This window comes from Rhagoletis zephyria, unplaced genomic scaffold, assembly GCF_001687245.7.
Source record: "Rhagoletis zephyria isolate East Lansing unplaced genomic scaffold, Rhagoletis_zephyria_1.1 Rzeph_scaffold_00657, whole genome shotgun sequence".
NCBI lineage: Eukaryota > Metazoa > Arthropoda > Insecta > Diptera > Tephritidae > Rhagoletis > Rhagoletis zephyria.
The window spans coordinates 62,972-86,303 of NW_016157741.1; the positions used below are offsets into that span (position 1 = coordinate 62,972).

General features: G+C 34.7%; 1 protein-coding gene across 1 annotated transcript in view; it reads left to right on the forward strand.

The window, feature by feature from the left end:
• Arr1 (arrestin 1) overlaps nt 1-23,332 on the forward strand; it is a 97,478-nt gene that overhangs the window by 46,962 nt on the left and 27,184 nt on the right. The window contains exons 2-3 of the mRNA XM_017613408.1: nt 16,154-16,961; nt 17,028-17,157. Coding sequence (XP_017468897.1) covers nt 16,154-16,961; nt 17,028-17,157 — 938 coding nt within the window. The remainder of the gene's footprint in view (nt 1-16,153; nt 16,962-17,027; nt 17,158-23,332) is intronic.

Sequence of the window (23,332 nt, forward strand, 5' to 3'; positions counted from 1 at the left end):
GAAATTTTAGGTCTATGTTATGTAGTTTGCCTATTGTCAATTAAATATAATGCTTTGTATTGCATGCGCCCCACGCTTTTCATTTCCAATCTCATAAAAAATATTTTTTTTCGTAGGGAATTTTGATGTGTGTATGTGTGATTTTATCGATAAAAGCGTTTTAATTGCGTATGCACGTTCACTTTGAGCAAATTGTGAGCACTGGTTGGGGAAATCTTCGGTAGATTGGGCAAATCGCTAATTGGGCCCAATTGGGCCAAAATTAGAGCCCAATTGGGAAAAACTTTTGGCTCTGATCGGGCAACCTCAAAAAATTTCCAGCAAGGAAATTTTGTCATAATGGGCAACAATTTTTGTGCCCTCAACTGGCACGAAAATCTGCTAGCATCATATAAGTGCATTTTCAGAAAAAAAATCATAACTCGAAAACGACGAATTTTAGCATATTGCTACTCGTACTGAAAATAGTTTATACTATTCCCTAATAGACAAAAAAGTTTGAGAGAAAAAAAAGATGTGGCAATTTGGAAAAAATCAATTTGAAAAAAAAACTTTTTTTTTGTTTATAAACAGTAATTAATTATTAATAAACAATTACTGAAGTTTAGTTCACTAGATCGATTCAGTAGATCAATATCTGCAATTAAAAAAAAAATCGTTAGAATCCTTGCTTTTTTGCGGCAGTTATAAACGATTTCATCAAAAGTTGCTATTAAGAGAGGAAAAAAGAAGCGTTCGTACTCAAAAAGAAAAAAATTCATTATTCGAAAAATTCGCATTTCTGAGCAAAAAGAAAAAATACGTGTCTCCTTAAATTGTTCAAGGAACAATCCCTGTGAGTTTTATCGCTATCTTAAATTCACTTTCCGCCGGCCTGGGTGATTTGAGATTGGGTCAACTAAATGCATTCATACATACATATTTATGTACAACTGTAGGTAATATTTTTTGCGTCTGCCCAGTTAGGTTAGGTTAGCTTAGATTAGGTAAGCGGGCTGGCTCCGCATATGGAGGCACACTTGGACTTGACTAAGCTGTCCATTGTGATGCCCTTAGAGGGGGGGAGGGAAAAGGACGCAGGGAGGCAGGAAAAAAAGAGAGTGAATGGGTAGGGGAAAGAGGGGGGAAACTATGGGAGAAAGACGACACCTATGGCTATGGTAAGTTAAGTGCGGGTGATAAACTCATGTAGCATTGTTAAATACTGTGTACATAACTACAATTAAAATGGGGAAAATATTACAATTTCGGCATGTGACTGAAAAAAAAACCCTAAAATACACACAAACTGTGGTTTCCAAGTCATGTACGAAGTGATTAGCACAGCTGCATCGTTCAACTTCTCAACTCGCGGGAAATTCCCTGATTTGCAGGGAAATTTCGGGTTAAGAGGCAATCGGGGAATAGGCGATTTTTATCGGGGAACTGGGTATGTTATTTTTATATCTTAAAGTAACCAAATTAGACGGATATGTTAATTTTTAACCATTTGACCCTTTTTGGAGCGACATTTTTTCGATTTGAATAGTAATATCTCCACAATAAGAGCTTTCCCAGATACAAACTATATACCAGATGAAAGCTAAGGTCTTGGGCTAAACTTGTGGAAACTTAGAATAAAATCGACTGACCAGTTTTTGAGAAAATGCCCGAAATCTCTATTTTCAGCAGCCCGATTTTTAGTTTTCAGGCGATACCGTTATGACATATTTATATTTTATAAACGCAAAAGATAGCGTTAGATAGCATGTTTTAAGGCTCTTCTACTGATATCCACATCACTTGTATGGAATGAGTAGTGCGGCCTCAGCGATAGTTTAAAAAATTGGCTTTTTTTCGAATTTCAGACACCAGACATGCCCCAAAGGCGTACGAATCGAAACATCCTGGAACAAAACCTTCCCAGTTTTTTTGTACTTTAATTCCTGAAAGTTTGAAAAAAAAATAAATGAAGGTACGTACAGACGCTACACACATCGCAAAGCATCTCGTAGTGGAGACACGAACCAAAACCCATTTAGCTCTATATCTTTCCAACTAGTAACCGGAATTCGATATATAATGTATCGTTTGAAAGGTATTGGCCTATAGAATAACATTAATTATGTTGGGTGTACCCACATACCCCCTTAAACCGGTAAAAGCAAAAAATATTTTTTGTTTCGCAACAGTTTAGCCTAATTTTTAAGAATCCGGTTAATCGTTTATGAAGCTTGAATACATTTTCTGGATACAGTCTGCAAGACCTTTCAAACATGTGATTGGACGTCTGGATAAAAACTTCCAAATCTCATGTATATATAAGCGAGTCATTTCAGCATGCTACTGTGGCTGCTTTCGTCACTCGCGCGCACTGCCGTACGCTGTGATAAGCACCTTGCGGGAGGCATAGACAAAATTTCGATTAAAAAAGCTATTTTTTCTCGGGTTCCAAACTATCCTATCTTTTAAGTTGGAACCAACAATACACACCCACAAAATTACATTGTAATCGGTTAGGCGGTTTCGGAGATTAGCGTAAACACAGTGACACGGGATTTTTATATATTAAGATAAGCACCTTGCGGGAAGCATAGACTTAATTTCGATAAAAAAAAAATATTTCTTCTCGGGGTAAACTTGTCAAGTAAGGTTAAATTAAAAAGACACATTTTACCGAAGAGTGAACCCTCAAAGTGCACAACACCGCCAGCAAAAGAAATGATTAAAAATCAACGCGAAATTTGAGCAACATGAAACTTGCACTTTTTTATATTGAAATGGAATGGGCTATAAACCTACATACCCTTTTTTAAATACTAATTAAAAAGTTTGAAATTTTGATCATAATTTTTTGAAATTTGTTGAACTTTCGCAAGTTTTGCACAAAATTTGAAGCTTTGATTTAGATGGTTTATGTTACTGAATGAACTACATTTTACATAAAAAAATATGATAAAAACTAAAAAGTAGGACAGAATGGAAAATATAAACATCTGAGTATTGTTTCTAATCGTTTGGCGTGTACTATATACATACACCCAGTGTTGGCAAAATGCTAATCTGATTAACGATTAAAAATTAACGATTAAAATGTTAATAGGGATTGACGATTAAGATTAATTAATCGTAATCAAATGTATGATTAATGATTAAATTTTTTTAATCGTTAATCGCTGGCGGCGATTACGATTAATTAATTTTAATCATAATTGTTAATCCAATTAAAAACAAAATCTGACTAAGATGTCTAGTTTGTCCGAATTTGGAACCAAACAACAGTTGTAGTAATTATTTTGTGTTTTACGCTTATAAAAAGCACATAAAATAAAAGAAAAATTATAATTATTGTTATTAATATAATACATAAACTCGGAACTTTTATAACCCAGCGCACATGTGCAGAGGGATATTAAAACCTAGTTTGTAAAACGTATGTTGGTATAGATCTTAATGAAAATGCACACCAAATTTCTTAGATTGATGAGGAAACCCGACTTAGCCATACTCGATTAACTGGCTTTGTGTGCACAGGAAAATTCCAGCATAAAGTAATTAATCACCAAACCTACTTAATCAAATTAAGAGTTAATGATTAAAAATTAATTTTTTTAATCGCGGTTGCGATTAAATGTTTAATCGGATTAAAATTAATCATGATTAACTGTAATCGGATTCAATTTAATCGAATTAACTAATTGATTAAAAAATCAATCGATTAGTGCCAACACTGCATACACCCACCAGAATAAGGCTCCGTAGGTACAGTGTTTTTTTTTAATATTTGCAATGTTTTTCGTAATAGACTTTTTCGTTAATTTTTAATAGAAATATTGGCCCCTATTATGAGTTGCATTCGATCTTCGACTGTGGTCGAAAGTGCTGATCGAACGAATTTTCATTTGGTATTATGACGTTCATTCGATGAAGAGTAGTGCGATTGTGAATTTCGCTCGTTTAAGTTGTTCACCTCAGTATATCCAGTAAACAAACCTAGCTATTTTTTTCACCAAATTTGGTCCCCATAAAGGACTAGTGTTGCAAGCAACGCTTTTTCGGCAATTAGGGTGTTGTGCAGCTATTTAATGTGGTGAAAATTATTTAAGCACTGGAGAGATTTATTCACATGGAATTGGAGATAGAGCTGATAGATTTATTTTAAATAAATTGTGAATCTGCGAAAATATCTTTTCAGCAGATTAATATACTTTTTAAACTTTTTCCCGAAAATTTACATACAGGCTCGAAAATAAGCGAGTAACATTCAAATATCGTCGCTTGGATGGAAAATTGCCGGAAGCGTCATTTTGACAATGTGTGGTTTTTGGATATCTTCTTTTGTTTCTGAGTAATTGACTAAAATGCTTTCGGTTATTTGGTACAAATTGCGTTAGTATTGCTGCCGTGCTAAACTAATCAAGATCTTTCAAATATAGTTATCTGTTCTTTTTTAGTTTCCGATATATTAAGCCTTATCATGAGTTTGATTTTCTTGAACCGGGTCACTTTTTCACTTTTCGTTTGCATGTATTCACTACAGGTGGATGAAAAAATTGTTGGCAAAATTTTGGCGAAACTCACGATTAGGCTGATTAGTAAAAAGTATCGTTAATTTATAAAAGTTCTTACCACATTTTGGCGTATATCATTAAAACTGACTGCAAATTTTTTGACAAATGTCCTATACGACAAAATTTTATCAAACTCATAAATGGTTGACACTAAACTAAAAAAATAAGATAATTTAAGAATTTTGTGAACTAGTAGATAGCATTCTCCGACACTTTGGAGAAAATCTGTAGTCCTGTCTCTGAGAAATTGCATTCCAAACTTCAATCGTGAGTTACCGAAAGTAACTTGTGACAATCTTTTATCCAGGCGACGATATAACATTTAGCTAAAATATGCATTTAAATAAATCATAATTGTCATTGTNAGTAATATCTCCACAATAAGAGCTTTCCCAGATACAAACTATATACCAGATGAAAGCTAAGGTCTTGGGCTAAACTTGTGGAAACTTAGAATAAAATCGACTGACCAGTTTTTGNATCATAATTGTCATTGTTTTCGCAGTTGGATAATATGCCAGGCGAGTAACAGATATAAACATACAAGCATACCTAACTTAGCGCGTTGAGCTTGTATATTTATGTCTCTCTAACGCATTAATTCTATATACGTCAGGACCAACGCCCGACAAAGTTATGTCTAAATTTAATAATGGCTCTANATGTTTTAAGGCTCTTCTACTGATATCCACATCACTTGTATGGAATGAGTAGTGCGGCCTCAGCGATAGTTTAAAAAATTGGCTTTTTTTCGAATTTCAGACACCAGACATGCCCCAAAGGCGTACGAATCGAAACATCCTGGAACAAAACCTTCCCAGTTTTTTTGTACTTTAATTCCTGAAAGTTTGAAAAAAAAATAAATGAAGGTACGTACAGACGCTACACACATCGCAAAGCATCTCGTAGTGGAGACACGAACCAAAACCCATTTAGCTCTATNCAGTTCTGAGTTTAGGCTAGGTTTTAGGGGAACTTACTACGGGTGCATACAGACCACATTTTGTAAATATGTGCATATATATGTATACACTTCAACTGAATTGTGTTATTAAATTTTATTTTATAATGAATAATGAATTTAATATGTGCAATTTTTTATGTTTACTAGATGTAAGACAATTTTTAATTTTCTTTNACCGGAATTCGATATATAATGTATCGTTTGAAAGGTATTGGCCTATAGAATAACATTAATTATGTTGGGTGTACCCACATACCCCCTTAAACCGGTAAAAGCAAAAAATATTTTTTGTTTCGCAACAGTTTAGCCTAATTTTTAAGAATCCGGTTAATCGTTTATGAAGCTTGAATACATTTTCTGGATACAGTCTGCAAGACCTTTCAAACATGTGATTGGACGTCTGGATAAAAACTTCCAAATCTCATGTATATATAAGCGAGTCATTTCAGCATGCTACTGTGGCTGCTTTCGTCACTCGCGCGCACTGCCGTACGCTGTGATAAGCACCTTGCGGGAGGCATAGACAAAATTTCGATTAAAAAAGCTATTTTTTCTCGGGTTCCAAACTATCCTATCTTTTAAGTTGGAACCAACAATACACACCCACAAAATTACATTGTAATCGGTTAGGCGGTTTCGGAGATTAGCGTAAACACAGTGACACGGGATTTTTATATATTAAGATAAGCACCTTGCGGGAAGCATAGACTTAATTTCGATAAAAAAAAAATATTTCTTCTCGGGGTAAACTTGTCAAGTAAGGTTAAATTAAAAAGACACATTTTACCGAAGAGTGAACCCTCAAAGTGCACAACACCGCCAGCAAAAGAAATGATTAAAAATCAACGCGAAATTTGAGCAACATGAAACTTGCACTTTTTTATATTGAAATGGAATGGGCTATAAACCTACATACCCTTTTTTAAATACTAATTAAAAAGTTTGAAATTTTGATCATAATTTTTTGAAATTTGTTGAACTTTCGCAAGTTTTGCACAAAATTTGAAGCTTTGATTTAGATGGTTTATGTTACTGAATGAACTACATTTTACATAAAAAAATATGATAAAAACTAAAAAGTAGGACAGAATGGAAAATATAAACATCTGAGTATTGTTTCTAATCGTTTGGCGTGTACTATATACATACACCCAGTGTTGGCAAAATGCTAATCTGATTAACGATTAAAAATTAACGATTAAAATGTTAATAGGGATTGACGATTAAGATTAATTAATCGTAATCAAATGTATGATTAATGATTAAATTTTTTTAATCGTTAATCGCTGGCGGCGATTACGATTAATTAATTTTAATCATAATTGTTAATCCAATTAAAAACAAAATCTGACTAAGATGTCTAGTTTGTCCGAATTTGGAACCAAACAACAGTTGTAGTAATTATTTTGTGTTTTACGCTTATAAAAAGCACATAAAATAAAAGAAAAATTATAATTATTGTTATTAATATAATACATAAACTCGGAACTTTTATAACCCAGCGCACATGTGCAGAGGGATATTAAAACCTAGTTTGTAAAACGTATGTTGGTATAGATCTTAATGAAAATGCACACCAAATTTCTTAGATTGATGAGGAAACCCGACTTAGCCATACTCGATTAACTGGCTTTGTGTGCACAGGAAAATTCCAGCATAAAGTAATTAATCACCAAACCTACTTAATCAAATTAAGAGTTAATGATTAAAAATTAATTTTTTTAATCGCGGTTGCGATTAAATGTTTAATCGGATTAAAATTAATCATGATTAACTGTAATCGGATTCAATTTAATCGAATTAACTAATTGATTAAAAAATCAATCGATTAGTGCCAACACTGCATACACCCACCAGAATAAGGCTCCGTAGGTACAGTGTTTTTTTTTAATATTTGCAATGTTTTTCGTAATAGACTTTTTCGTTAATTTTTAATAGAAATATTGGCCCCTATTATGAGTTGCATTCGATCTTCGACTGTGGTCGAAAGTGCTGATCGAACGAATTTTCATTTGGTATTATGACGTTCATTCGATGAAGAGTAGTGCGATTGTGAATTTCGCTCGTTTAAGTTGTTCACCTCAGTATATCCAGTAAACAAACCTAGCTATTTTTTTCACCAAATTTGGTCCCCATAAAGGACTAGTGTTGCAAGCAACGCTTTTTCGGCAATTAGGGTGTTGTGCAGCTATTTAATGTGGTGAAAATTATTTAAGCACTGGAGAGATTTATTCACATGGAATTGGAGATAGAGCTGATAGATTTATTTTAAATAAATTGTGAATCTGCGAAAATATCTTTTCAGCAGATTAATATACTTTTTAAACTTTTTCCCGAAAATTTACATACAGGCTCGAAAATAAGCGAGTAACATTCAAATATCGTCGCTTGGATGGAAAATTGCCGGAAGCGTCATTTTGACAATGTGTGGTTTTTGGATATCTTCTTTTGTTTCTGAGTAATTGACTAAAATGCTTTCGGTTATTTGGTACAAATTGCGTTAGTATNTATTTGGATAACCCCATATAGGGTTCGTCATACGTAGCATACTAATGGTTGCCTTGTTCAATTTGATGAACAAACCGTGGTTAATGTGGCGAAAACGGAACAACAGTAAAACTTAAAGAAACTTTTGGTGCAACTTCGTTGATACCGCGGATACGGATCACAAAAACCAGTTTGATTGTTCAGGGTCGTAGAATTGGCCGCGTTTCTTTGCCACACAGCGCAACTTCATCTCACGGCGTCCATCACGGAGTTTTCTTGTTTTATATTTCTCAGCATGCCCCAAGTTTTCACGTTTACGGAGTGCAATCACAGCAGAGCGCTTTAGTTTACGTTTGATCAGGGTAGCAGTTTGCTGACCTGCTTCTTGCTGAACTTCAGCTTCGACTCGGGGACAGGAGGCAGCTTCCTGGAAGGTTGTCTGCTCTTTGCTTGCGGTTTCTTGCCGGCCGTGATGGCAGTCAACCAGGCACTTACTTCCCCAAATTCCATCCTGCTTATCGGCATAATTTTCCAAATATGCCTGCTACTTCATTACTAATAACTCCATTTTCCAACTGCGCCTTCTTTGTTGGCTCAACATTTCCTAAAAAGACATAAATTTACATTAAACAATAGAAATCGCAGAAATTAGCAAATAAAATACTCCCTTTGTTTTGTTTTGGACCAGGGATGTAATTTTAAGTAAATCTATTATTCAGTGGCAATGCGCAGAGCGTTCGGGGCAGCAATATTAATTTATATCAAATATAACATTAAACGGTGGTTCTAATAAATTTTTTGATATTATTAACCAGAGTACATACATAAAAAAGAAAGCGAGTTTATAAAAACATGGTAAAAATGAGTACAACGGAGTTCTGGTTCAACGATTCGTCAGAGGATGAGATCTTAGTAAACTGGCCAGGAGTAGAAAATGTTTAAGAGAGTTTAAGTGCAGTCTTTCGAATATATTTGGACATGAAATATATTTAAGAAATTTGTCTACAGATTTATTATAAACTTCCGACTGTCTATTTAAAATATTTTAAAACTATCAACTGCTATACTATTTTGTTCTCAGAGATCGTGCCAACTGAGTATTGAGCTGTTCTTTCACAAGTAAAACCAGCCTTTCGAGCTTGTGTTTAGTATTCACGACGTTAGAACTGCATGAAATTAAAAAAAATTTTTTAAAATTTGTGTCTAGTTGCCAAAAAGTAAGAAAACAAATGCAAAATCATAACATTTCGCTACACCATCGAAAGAAAAGTTCTGTTCGACAAAATATTCGATACTCAACGAAAATTTCGACACGGTTGCATAGCTCGTAACTTCACTTTCGATGTTCGATCTTCGAAAACCAGCTAAAATCGAAAATCGAATGCAACTCATAATAAGGGTCATAGTTCATTCTACATTGAATTCGAAAAATTTTCTTCAAAATTTTCAACTTTTTTTTGAGTATGCAGTTTTGTAGTTCACTCAATTCAGTATGGTAAAGTGCAAGTTTTAAGCGGTTATAATTATCGTTGATTTTTGAGAAGTTTTTTTGCTGATGATGTTGCTCATTTTCTCTATACATACAGGGTGTCCCAGAAGTAACGTGCCAAACTTTAGGGCAAGGTAGGTGGGGGGGTGAGCTCACTGATAAACAAAAAATTTTCAGGTAAAAGTGTCACCGTTTTTGAAATATTTACATTTTTTCGAATTTAAAAAAAATCGTGCCTTTTCATGTGTTTTCTTTAACTGCAACTACAAACCGGGCAATACTTAGTAAATTTTTTATGTAAAATACTTCCAGATAGTTGCCTCTCCATACTCAAATGCAATGTAGTTAAAATATATTAAGGAACCATCATAAAATTAGGACTATTTCTGGATTTTTAACTTTTTGATATTTTCTTCCCCAACTTTGACTATCTCGGGTGAAAAAAAAATGTACTGAGCTATAACTTTACATTACATAAAAAAATTGCTCATTTAATAAAGATTTCAGAAAGGTGCCACACTTACTGTTTTGAATAAAAAAAAAAAAAAAGTTATAGCCGCTTTTGTGGGTAAAGGACTGAGACACGCTAGAATGTATTTAATAGATTTAAATTGAATTTGCTCTTGTTACCGTCAAATGACATGCTAAATAGTACAAAGGTACATTATTACCTGCTCCTGACATTATTTTGTGTTACTTACCGGAATTCGGACTAGAGTCTATAACAAGGGCTATATCTATCAATATTTTTTGTGAAGCATGGATTCACGTGAAATAAAATATACATGAGTCGTTTGAAGAGAAATTTATTCATTTATTGATAAAATATGCTCAAATTGGCGACCTTCTACTCTAATACAAGCTCGGCACCTTTTAAGAAAAGACGCTTTTAGAGATCTTAAACCCACCTACCTTGCCCTAAAGTTTGGCACGTTACTTCTGGGACACCCTGTATAACGAATGCTTGATAGTTTTTTTTTTTTGTATGGGAAAAAATGCCGCAGAACGTCAGTAATAAAATTCTCAAAAATCAACGGTAGCTTATAGCCACTAGAAACTTGCACTTTATTGAGTGAACTACAAAACTTGTTGAAAGTTGAAAAATTTGGTGAAAATTTTTCGAATTTTTCTAGATTTTGTAAAACTTTGAATTATTAATTTATTTGCCATTTGATGCAGAATGAACTATATTTCTATTAAAAATTAAGGAAACAAATTATTACGAAAAACATTGCAAATATTAAAAAAAACACATACACAAACATATGTACCTACATATGTAAAAATAAATGTGATTTTTGTTTTTGTTTTAATGTGTGTTTAGTACAACTAGCAGTGAAATGTATAATTTTTCTGTCTAACAAAAGTGTACTGAATTGTACTGATTTTTTAGCGCTGAAAAAGCCGAAAGTACTGAATTTTGAGAAAAAAATCTGGTAACCCTAAATACACACCCACAAAATTTCATTGAAATCGGTTAAGCGGTTTCGGAGATTAGCGTAAACAAACACAGTGCCGCGGGATTTTTATATATTAATTTCGATTTAAAAAAAAATCAAAACTATCCTATAGTTTAAGTTGGAACCAACAATACACACCCACAAAATTTCATTGAAATCGGTTAAGCGGTTTCGGAGATTAGCGTAAACGAACGCAGTGACACGGGATTTTTATGTATTAAGATAGCATGCACTTTGAAATAGTCAGTTTTTCAAAAACACAAATGTGAATTTCAAATCACAATTATTACTGCCCATGGTACATACCATTAGTATTTTTACAATTTGTATTACTTTCCATTGCTAAAAAAATCAATATAGGTGAAACACATTCGCGTTGCACTGCAGCTCATTTTAATAAAATTCTAGCACAAACTAAAACCAAAAGCGCAAAATTTAGGTTGACACCATGATTCAATAACAGAAAGGTTTTGTAATAAAGCAGTCTTCTCGCTCCCACACATAAAATCGGCACCTTTACTTGTGCAAAATGTTGCTTACTCTATAGTTTCTAGTGATATTAGTAGTAAAACCAAAAATTCTTCTCATACTCATGATACAAAAAAGAAGGTAGTTTCATTACTACTATTTTTTGATTATAAAGCAGAATTTTGACATTTCTCCAGATGTAAACATAAAGCATAGCTTTGCCACATTGAAATTTTTCGATAGGGGAGATTTTCTTTTAAATATTAAGGAGTAAAATTTACATACAAACAATAGTAAGTTGATGTGTTCAATAATCAAATTTGAACGCTTTTCTCCAGCGTTTAAAAGATCCTTTGAGTAATATCGATGTGAAGTGATGAAGAAATAAAATAAAATCTAGTTTTGAATTATTTATTTATTAAAAAGCTGTTTTTCATTTTATTTTAAACAAAATAAATAAATTTACATAACAAAACTCTTTTTTTTTATAGTCCGAAGAAGATGTATTGTTATTGTATTGTATTGGCCAAGCTGCACTTAACGCACTACTTACTTCCAGACTCTGAGTGCCAGTTCAATCGGGAGTACCTCTTATTATGCGTTGTCGCGCATATCGAAGACAAATTTCCTCTTCATTTTGTAAATATTTTTTTACAATAAATAAATGATTATTGAGGACTAAGTATGGCAGCACGAAATGTCACAATCTGCTTAATTGTCAGGTAGTTAATATGGCGCCCGAAAAGTGACAATGAAACTACCTTCTTTTTTGTATCATGTTCATACTAAATATTCGTTGGCGTCACCTTCGTTTGCGTAATTTTCTAGAACAAGTGTAGAAAAGCGACCGTTTAGCTATAAAATAACCAAAAATGCCGATTGATAGAACTTTTTGCGCTGATTTGAACGATACCAAATTTATTTGGCGCAGGTAAAAAATAAAGAAGATATAAGNTTTGATTTGAATTTGAGATATAAGAGGTTAATTTGTATTTTTTATTATCACCAAATTGTTGAAACCCAAAAGTAGATCATGATAAAATACGTAATATCGAATTAAAGATAATAACTTGTACTTTCTAAATAATATAAATTTCTTTACCATTAATTATGCAGTTTTTTCAAAAAAGGTTATTTCATGAAAAAATAACATTTGTTCGCTTTTTAGTGGTTTAGGTTTAAAAATACAAAAAGCTATAAATTATGTACATCAGCTGAAGAACAAATTAATTATCTTTATGGTGACGTCATTTGTTTTTTAATCGGTTATAGTGTTCATAAGGTATTAATATTTAAAATATATAAAAACTGAACTTTAACCTTCTAGAACGTCTTAATTTTTTACTTGCGCTAAATCATTTTGGCATGGTTGAAATGAGCATAAAAAGTTCTATTGATCTGCATCAAAAATGGATATTTTTATGTATTGTTTAGTATTTCCATTAAAACACCAAATATATTGCAAATTCGCATAGAATTAATAATACACATTTTACTTCTAATTGTATACTTTGCGTACTTTTTGTAGTACCATTCTACTACCGTTTTCGCAAAATGCGATCACATTCTTCCCCTTTCTCCTACTTCCAAAATACAAATCTAGATAAAGGAGTGTCAAATTTTAGCTGTCACAAATTACACAACCTTGTATTATTGAATCATGGGTAGTCACCTAGGTTACCAGGGTTACCTTGCGGTAATAAATTAATAGTTTCTTTTCAAATTGAAAATTGATCTTTTGGCCGCAGAAAGTGCTTATTTCAGCGATAGTGTTATGGTATATTTGTTTCATATTTAGAACGTATATTACTTAAATGGGAAGAAATAACTCCTTAAACAAATTAGCCGTTAGGGGGTGCGGGCCGATTTTACTTCTTTTTTTTATTAACCATTAATAAAAGCTTGTTTTTGGAAATTTCTTTTTATATTACTTGTTTCTCAATTTTCCTACATTGTAAAAGAGTTTTTCACACAAAACATCGAGTTAGATACTCTTTTTATCGAAGTCTTAAAGTGAAAGTACATAGCGTCCATTGCGTCGCCGTCACCGTCACCGGCAGTTGTCAAAAAAGCTGATTCGGTGTATTTGTATGAAGTTACTTGAACAAGCTGACGGTGACGGTGCCGCACAAATTAACTCAACTCTCAATTTTGCTTGTGCGATTGCGTCAAATGACAACTATTCAGTGTTTTGTTTACATGTTTGAAAGTAAATTTTTCCAATTTGTGAAAACTGTAATATTTATGGATAAACGAAATCCAAAAAATAATGGAGGAAAACCTAATAGAGAAAGGAAAAAGTAAAATGAAAATTTTCCAAAGAGTATCAGCGAGTTAATGATTTTTCGGGCGCAATGTCAAACGAATTGTGTGTAACTTGACGCATAAGCATCGTTGAAGGTGATGGTGACGGTGGCGGTGACGCTGTCGCAATGGATGGTATGTACTTTCACTTTTAGCCTTTCAAATATGTCATTTTGTTTTTTTCAATGCCAAACTTAAACGAGGCAACAGAGAATATATTATGTATGATACAAAATTATTCTGACGACATCGTGCGTGTTTCGACGAAGTCGTCTGAATTCGTTAGAACAAAATTTCGTCAGAATACCCATCCATAAGGTGCATTCTTTTGCAACCGAGCTACAAAAAAAAATCGCTTAAATGACGAAATACACGCAAAGCAACAACACAAACTCGGCTATTTATCCGAGTTCAGCCAGGTCGGTTAAAAAATACGCGACCTGAAGCATAGAGTTGTTAAGTGAAAAAACTGCTCTATTGTGAATTGTTAATGGGGAAGTGGAGAGGGAAATTTTTGTTTCCTTATATACGTGACTTATATTTTAAATAATTATATACATATATTACGCAAATACCTCGCATAATTACTCATTATACCTTTCATGAGCATGAAATGGTATTATAACTTTGGTCCGATGTTTGTAAGTACCAGAATAAGAAGAGATAGACCCACTAAAATGTATACTTAAATGATCAGAACGGCGAGCTGAGTCGATTTAGCCATGTCCGTCTGTCTGTCTGTCTGTCTGTCCGTCTGTTTGTATGCAATCTAGTCTCTCAGTTTTCGAGATATCCGGATCAAATTTGGTAGGTGGGTGTATTTTTATAATGTATTAATCATTTGTCGGAACCGGAAGAATCGGACCACTATAACATATAGCTCCCATACAACTGATTGTTCAGATATGAGATTCTTCGTTATAACTTCTCCATTTATGCAGCTAGGAACATGAAATTTTGTATTACTTCTACCCATTATCAACAGAAAACTTAGAGTAAAAATTACAAAGATCGGGTCACTATAACCTATAGCTCTCATACAACTGATTGTTCAGATATAAGATTTTTCGTTATAACTCCTCCATTTAAGTAGCTAGACACATGAAATTTTGCACTGTTGTCACTTATTATCAAACGAATACTTTCAGTGAAAATAGCAAAGATCGAGTCACTACAACCTATATCCACCATACTGATTGTTCAGATATGAGATTTTTTGCCATACCTTCTTCATTTATGCAGCTAGGAACATCAAAATTCGCACCGTTTCCACTCATTATTAACAGAATACTTACAGTGAAAATAACAAAGATCGGGTCACTTTTACATATAGCTCCAATACAACTGATTGTTCAGATATGCGATTTTTTGTTATAACTACTCCATCTATGTAGCTAGAAACATGAAATTTCGCGCTATTTTCACTCATTATCAACAGAAGGATTACAGTAAAATTAACAAAGATCGGGTCACTATAACCTGTTTATTGCCTCCATACAATTGATTGTTCAGATATGGGGTTTTACTGTAAAACTCCTTTATTTGGACAGCTAAAACCGATAAATTTCGTAAGCTATTTTTTAAATAATAATACAAAGTCTACTGAGAAAATCGTCAAAATCTATGCTGTATAAGCTTTATCTCCTATAGCACTGATTGTTCAGATACCAGTTTTTGCCATATATCTCCTTTATGTAGGAAACTAAACCCAATAAATTGTGTTACCGGTTTACATACCGATCACATAGCAGTGAAAATCACTTAGATTGGTGCCATATAAAGTATATCTTCCATACCTCTGATTGTTTAGATGCGATTTTTTATATAAGTATGTAACTCCTCTATCGATGTATGCAGATGTATTCAAAAGCAGTAATCTGTCAAAGTAAAATTTGCAGATGTTCATGAAAGGTATGAAGCCTTCGGCATAGCCGAAGACAGCGCTGCTCTTACTTGTTTTAATTGGTTTTTGTATCTAAATCCCGTTAAACTAGTCACATTATTCTTGCCAGCTACCAACAGAGTTGCTTAAGTAGCTAAAAGGAAATTTTACTCGAGTTAAGCGTTCTTTTGTCCCTCGCTTACAAAAAAATGCACATATAGTAACCGTAGCATAAATTTCGTTTTTAGAGTGGAGAGATAACTCACGTTCGGCAGTTAATTCTCTATTTAAAAACAAGCCTAAGGGCCGATTTAATGATTTAACTATATTTTAAAATGATTTAACTATACTTTAAAATAGATAAACTTAACTATAGAAATTTCTATGAAAGATATGTCTGTAGTTACGTTTAACTAATGAAACAACTATACTTATATAAAAAAGATAAGTAAACGGCCCTAAGAGTAATAACGGCATCAAATGCTCGACACCTTAAAATATTTCAAATAAAAACCTTACTGCAACTGATAAAAATCTCATCTTCTGCAGATGGCATCATCGTTTTGGACGAGGAATATGTTCGGCAGAACCGCAAAGTTTTCATCCAACTCATCTGTAACTTTCGTTATGGACGTGAAGATGACGAGATGATCGGCTTGCGCTTCCAAAAGGAGCTAACACTCGTCTCACAGCAAGTGCATCCACAGCAAAAGGTTGACATACAATTGACAAAAATGCAAGAGCGTTTGCTGAAGAAACTCGGTTCCAATGCTTTCCCATTCGTTATGGAGTTACCTTCCAGTTCACCAGCTTCGGTGGTCTTGCAGCAGAAGGCCAATGATGAAACGCAGCCTTGTGGTGTACAATACTTTGTGAAGGTCTTCACAGGCGACAGTGACTGTGATCGCTCCCACCGTCGCAGCACCATCAATTTAGGTATACGTAAGGTGCAATATGCACCCACTAAGCAAGGAATACAGCCATGCACAGTGGTGCGCAAAGATTTCCTACTCTCACCCGGTGAGCTGGAGCTTGAAGTTACGCTCGATAAGCAGCTATATCATCACAGCGAGAAAATTGCGGTGAACATCTGTGTGCGCAACAACTCAAATAAGGTGGTGAAGAAGATCAAGGCTATGGTGCAGCAAGGCGTCGATGTTGTACTCTTCCAAAATGGACAATTCCGCAACACGATTGCATTTGTAGAAACTAGTGAGGGTTGCCCGTTAAATCCAGGCTCGAGCTTGCAAAAGGTTATGTATTTGGTGCCAACTTTGGCTGCGAATTGTGATCGAGCTGGTATTGCCGTCGAGGGTGACATCAAACGCAAAGAAACTTCACTGGCATCCACAACACTGTAAGTTTGCAGACAATGACCTCCAAAGTATACGCAGATGTTTCAAGTATACAATTTTCATTTCAGCATTGCCAGTCAGGATGCTCGCGACGCTTTCGGAATCATTGTTTCATATGCCGTTAAGGTTAAGCTATTCTTGGGTGCTTTGGGAGGTGAACTATGTGCCGAATTGCCTTTTATTCTAATGCACGCAAAGGTAATTAAAAGGACATTTGCCATTGATTTGGTCGAAAGTCATAGATAACTTGAACAATGGCTTGCTACTTAGTATAACCCAGAAACAGTTTTACCCGCTTTTATTAGCTTAGTACATCGATTTATTTGTGCCACTGACGTCCCTAATGTAAATAACGGAATTATTCAACGTAATTGTCGCCAAATTCAAATAGTTTGGTAAATGATATCAGCTGAAATTAAGAACAGTAACATGTAATGATTATGGTGAGGTGTGGGTGCTGCTAAAAACGGGGATATACTTTGGAGAGGTTAGTCACGTCTCGACCTCTCATCCTCACCTGTACTCAGTTGAAGGACCACGACAGGGGGAATCCTCTCGTGCCTCAGCTATTGCGGTATGGGGTGGGTTTTTTTGCCACGCTTCAACCGGAAACACATAAACTTTAGTTTAAAGGATTCCTATCTGAATCTAATGGGGAGACAAACCCCACGAACTCAATAAAACCAAAACAAAAGTTTAGGAAATGAACGTAAAAGTTAAAAACAAACAAAGGCGTTGAGTTCTCATTCATGCGGAACTGCTTAGAAGCAGGCTAGGCCTAGGTTGTTAGTCGACGCCCGCATTCTGTACCCATAATTTTCGATAGGATAGTTTGACGAAGATCCCTTGTAACAATTACTCCTACCTTCATGTCATCATGTTATAAAATTCATAATTTATTGAAAAAACTTCATAGTGGTCTCAAATTTTAGAAAAAAAAAACAATTTAAATGATTAGGCTTAAATACTAAACTTGGAACTATGCTCTAATATTCTTATTTCAATGTATTTATGTAATGTTTGTTACTTTATTTTACATAACTTTTGTTCTCTATTTCTATTTTCCTACAAGGCGGCTGTTTTTTTAGCATTCAATTCTCACATATTAGTGATAAAAAAAGACATTAATCACGATCGCTAGTTTTCGTGTTACTGGTATATATAGAATCAGAAGCAGAAGTTTTACATTTACTCAGCTGATCGCTAAACAAGATCAAAGAGAGTACATAGCAAAAGTAAAGTTATTGTTGTCAATTGTTAAATTTGGTTTTCTTTTTAGTTATTCTCAACTTAAAAAAACTGGTTTTGGATGTCTGGAGTTTGTTTTTTTCTTAATTTTGGGTCTTTAATTTTAATGTTTGCTACATAAGCGGTTACCAGACAGACAGTAGTACACACATACATATGTATGTATAAGGAATGCGCTTACAAATCTACAGTATCGTGTACATATGAGGATGCACACGCAGACGCAGAGGCATATATGTAACTGTTAACAAGACTTTAACTTGTTTTATTTTATTCATTTTAGTGCAGTTATGATAAAATTTTCTTGCTAAAAAATCTTTTAATACGCTTGTTTTTAAAAAATATTTTTTTTTACATTATTTTATTTTGAAATTTTTAGTTTTATTTTACATAACCAGGACATAATATTTTTATTAAGGGTTGACTCACAATTTATGAGCATAGCACATTTAATATAAGCGGCGTAAATCTTTTCGATCATATGCTTAGGCTGAGCAAAACACGTTGAGCTAAGGTAGCGAAAAAATTGTACGAAGGAAAAAATGGCGGAAAGTTGGCAACTGTTGAACTGAGCGGAACTACTCAACTGTGAGTTTCTAGGACAAACAGTCTACGGTTAGACAATATGAACGCGCCCTATGTGCCACGAATTAGGAGCATAATCAGAAACAAAGCGGTGTGTTATTTAATTTAAGCATTCAGATCAAGTTCAAACCACACACCCGGTAGGTGCTCTACAGAAATTCGTATAGAAATATCCCAAGGTTCACAGCAGATTTATTCAAACTAATTTCCGATATTATATCTTACCAAGGAATTCACAATAGAATCTATCATACCACTGCCTAAAACTATCCTACATAGTTGGGCCGGCAAATTACGCTCTGCTATCACTATCAGTAGTGAATACGCTGTAAAGAAGCTGTTAAGCAGGGATCGCACGATTTGTGCATTAGTACAGATTTGTACATTTTGGCAGTCACAGAAATAATGAGTTTTGCTCAATAACAACTTTCAAACAGCACCACTCTGTAAATGTACAAATCTTGTGATCCCTGCATTAGATGAAGATAAACATGCACCCCTATTCTGCAACTCTTTCGTATTCGGATTTTGCTACGAATCGTAGAAATAGTATGCTGCAATCCGAATCGTATTTTCGAACTTTCGAAATTCGTAACAATGGCATGCCTAAAAACGAACGAGTAAGAAATTGGCAGCTTTTCTGCGTAATTTTGTATGAAAACAATCCTGAGATAAAATATGTAAATCGGCGTGTGTTTGGAGGAAATATTAGTGGTGTTCCTTTAAACAGACAAATTTGCCTTTCGTATATATGGACGTATATTTTTTTCCACTGTTTTATACATATGAACGAACAAAAAAGAATGTTTGTTGCCCCTCATCGAGAAACTTGTGTCCGGTTTCTTTATTTGTACAATGATTTTCGGTTGTTGTGTCCAAACGCATAATCCGAATCTAAAAGCAATAACATGTACGTGTAACCAAAGCATTAAACTTTAATTTAAAATAAATGGTTAAAATCTCCGAGCAATAGTTTATTAATAAATTCGGTTTGTACTATGCACTTTTTTGTAAATTTCGATGTGGGTTCTGTGCGAAAATACTGCGGATGGCGTAACCGGAGTTATATGCACAAGAAATGTTATTGTATTAACTGGATTGAGAACCAGTTCTTCAGGCATAGGAGGTTGTGGTTGAACAATTCAACCAGAAGTTGACATAGATGCGTCTATGGTTACTATGCCCGACAGCTCCGCATATCTTTGTGAATTCACTTCCATAGCGCGTTCTTACTCTGCTGCTATAAATGCAAATGCAATAAAATTCATCGTTTCCTTCACAATATATGTAAAATCAAACATACCATAAATAAGCACTTGATGAATGTTTTTTAATTCCTTGTCACTTTGTTTTCCTTTATTCTTGGTAATGCTGCACAGGTTTCCGCAAGGGTTGCAGCATGTCGATCTTTCGTTTTACTAAATGCGATAGCTCTTCGAAAACATATGTTTAAAAGCAGTAAAAACGCTGCATAAGGTACAAACCTTCTCCTCGCCGAGACGAATACTAAATTATGCGTGTTCCTACAATCGGACCACAGAAACATGGAGTCTATCGCTGTCAAACGTCAATAAAATTTATTTTCTTTTTTTTATGGAATAATTGGTCGTCCTCCCCTTCTACTTACTTTATTTTAAACATTTACAATTCTATATGTCAAAACACGTCTTTTATAAACATTTCGAGTTGGAATATTCATAAAAATAATTTTGGCACGCACCTAAGCCTGTCCGAAAAAACGGGCACGTTACTTATGGAACGATTCTCTCAAGTTTACAGTAACTGGGACTTGCTGTTGTTTTTTGGCATTTTTTTGTTGATGTCAGTAAAAGCTCAGTTATGCAAGACTTAGACTTGACTTGAAAATTGTATATCTGACAAATGAGCAGCGCGTGTATGTAGTTACCCAAAAAACCAACTTCACTTAGAAACTTGGAGAACAATATAATTTTGATTTCCAATTTAAATTTCTAAGTGCAAAGAGAGCCGTGAGAGAATCATGATGCCATTTCATTTTTTTTCATAAAATCCCTTAATATAATTTTTTGTGTAAATGTAATCCATCAGGCAATCGAAAAACAAACTTTCAAATAAAGACAGAAAATTAATCAAAAACAATCACAATTTCAAACCAGTGTTGCCATTTTGGTGCTTTTCGAGCTAGATTTAGCTCTTTATTTTTCCATTTAGCTCCGAAAATTGAGTTTTAGCTCTTAGCTCTTTTTTGAGCTCTTTTCAAATTTATCTAGCATTTTTTTTAGCTCCAACAAGTTTTAGATATTTTGGTGTATATAAACCGAAACTAAAGCGTTGATAAAATGGAAAATTTCGCGAAGCAGTGTATCCACCATAAACTCTTGGATCTAGGTTAAAGAATTCAAAAATTAGTTAGAAGAAAATCCTTTTTCTGATAGCGCGGATTTTGTTTTACCTTACTAATTTTACCTTTAAGGAGAGCTGGAAGTAAAACTCTCCAGAAAAATTATGCGAAAATGATTAAATTCAAATATTGCCATAGCAACGAATTGGAAATATATGCACCTTATTTTGGTTTTAAAAGATTTTTACAGCACTTAAACTTATAAAATTCGTTGTTTTTATTAGAATTGCCGAACACATAAAAAAACCTTACGTCAATAAATGCTCAAGCTTAAAAAAAAAATTGTAGCTCTTCATTTTAGCTACTATTAGTATTATTTAGCTCTTTTTAGCTCTTTTTTTCGACCGTTTTAGCTCTAAATTTGCTCTGGCAACACTGTTTCAAACGCGTAAATACATTTATTTTAATAGTAATTTTGTAGCAATTTTGGTGTAAAACCAAACTAAACGTTTTCAATTTACGTGTACATTAGGGTGGGTAAAAAAAAATCAAGTATTATTTTTTTTTGGATCCGACACACGAAAACTAGTTCCTAGGTACCTCTAGAAAGTACTTACCAAATCTGAGCTCTTAATATTAACGGGAAGATTATGCTCATCATAGTTTTCCATTTTCAATTTAGTCTCAAATAAAAATAATCATATCTTATCACCAATAGATCGTCAATATTTATAGCAAATTGAACGCTCTACAAAAATGGTCTGCTATACTCTTTTCATTAATCTAACCATTTAAGAGATATTCAAGGTCAAAGATTGAAGTATTTTAAGGAGAATAACTTTTTCTTTTGAATTTTGTAACTTACTAAAAAATAATTATTGTCAAATGAGCTTCAATTATTTCCATAGCGAATTGAACGCTCTACAAAAAAGGTCTTATTTAATCGATTACTCTACCCATTTAGAAGATATTCGCAGAACTCCAATGCCTACTGATTTTAATAGTTTTTTTTTAAATATTTCCAAAAAATAAAACTTTTGACTGCCATTCACCTGGGAGTGGCCAGAAGCGATTCTTGTGCATACGGTTCAAATCGCAGCTCACAACGTCCGGATATTTATATCCACGTATCCTCTGGGTAGCAACCAAACACCCGTTTGTGAGCGAGCTAAAGTGAGAAGGCGTAAAACTTCGCGTGCGCTGGGTTTGGGTCCCGCCACGTTAAAACCCCGCCCAATGAAAAATTCCAACAAGCCTCGGATGAGACCCCCTTTTTCTGATGACGACCACGGCAAACGTATAAAGGACTATGATTTAAGGGTATGCACCTGGAATATCCGGACCCTTAATGGGGAAGGTGCCTCTGCCCGGCTGGTTGATGTCCTCGGGAAGACAAAGGCTGACATCACCGCCATCCAAGAAATGCGATGGACGGGGCAAGGTAAAGTAAGCGTGAAGCCTTGCGACGTCTACTACAGTTGCCACGTAAAGGAGCGCAAATTCGGTGTTGGATTCGTGGTAGGAGAGAGACTCCGTCGCCGAGTACTGGCGTTCACCCCGGTGGACGAACGTCTAGCCACAATCCGCATCAAAGCTAGATTCTTCAACATCTCGCTCATCTGCGCCCATGCCCCGACGGAAGAGAAGGATGAGGCGTCCAAGGATCTTTTCCATGAGCGCTTGGAACGTGCATATGAGCGCTGCGCCCGACACGATGTCAAAATCGTGCTTGGCGATTTTAATGCTAAGGTGGGCAAGGAAGGGATCTTTGACGCCACTGTCGGAAAAATCAGCCTCCACGACGAAACGTCCGCTAACGGACTGAGGCTGATCGACTTCGCCGGGGCCCGAAATATGGTAATATCTAGTACAAGGTTCCATCATAAGAACATACACCAAGCTACATGGCTGTCTCCAGATCGAAAAACGAGAAACCAAATCGATCATGTTGTGATAGACGGAAGGCATGCTTCAAGCGTTTTGGACGTACGTACACTCCGAGGGCCAAACATCGACTCGGACCACTATCTTGTTGTAGCCAAGATACGCACCCCGCCTCTGTGCAGCAAAAAATGTGCGCCCAACAATGCAAGGAAGCTTAACGTCGAAAAGCTGCAATCACAACAGACGGCCAATTTGTTCGCCACTCGATTCACACACCTGCTCTCTGAGAGCACTCTTCAACAATCCGACGTACGCGAGCAGTGGAACCACATTTCC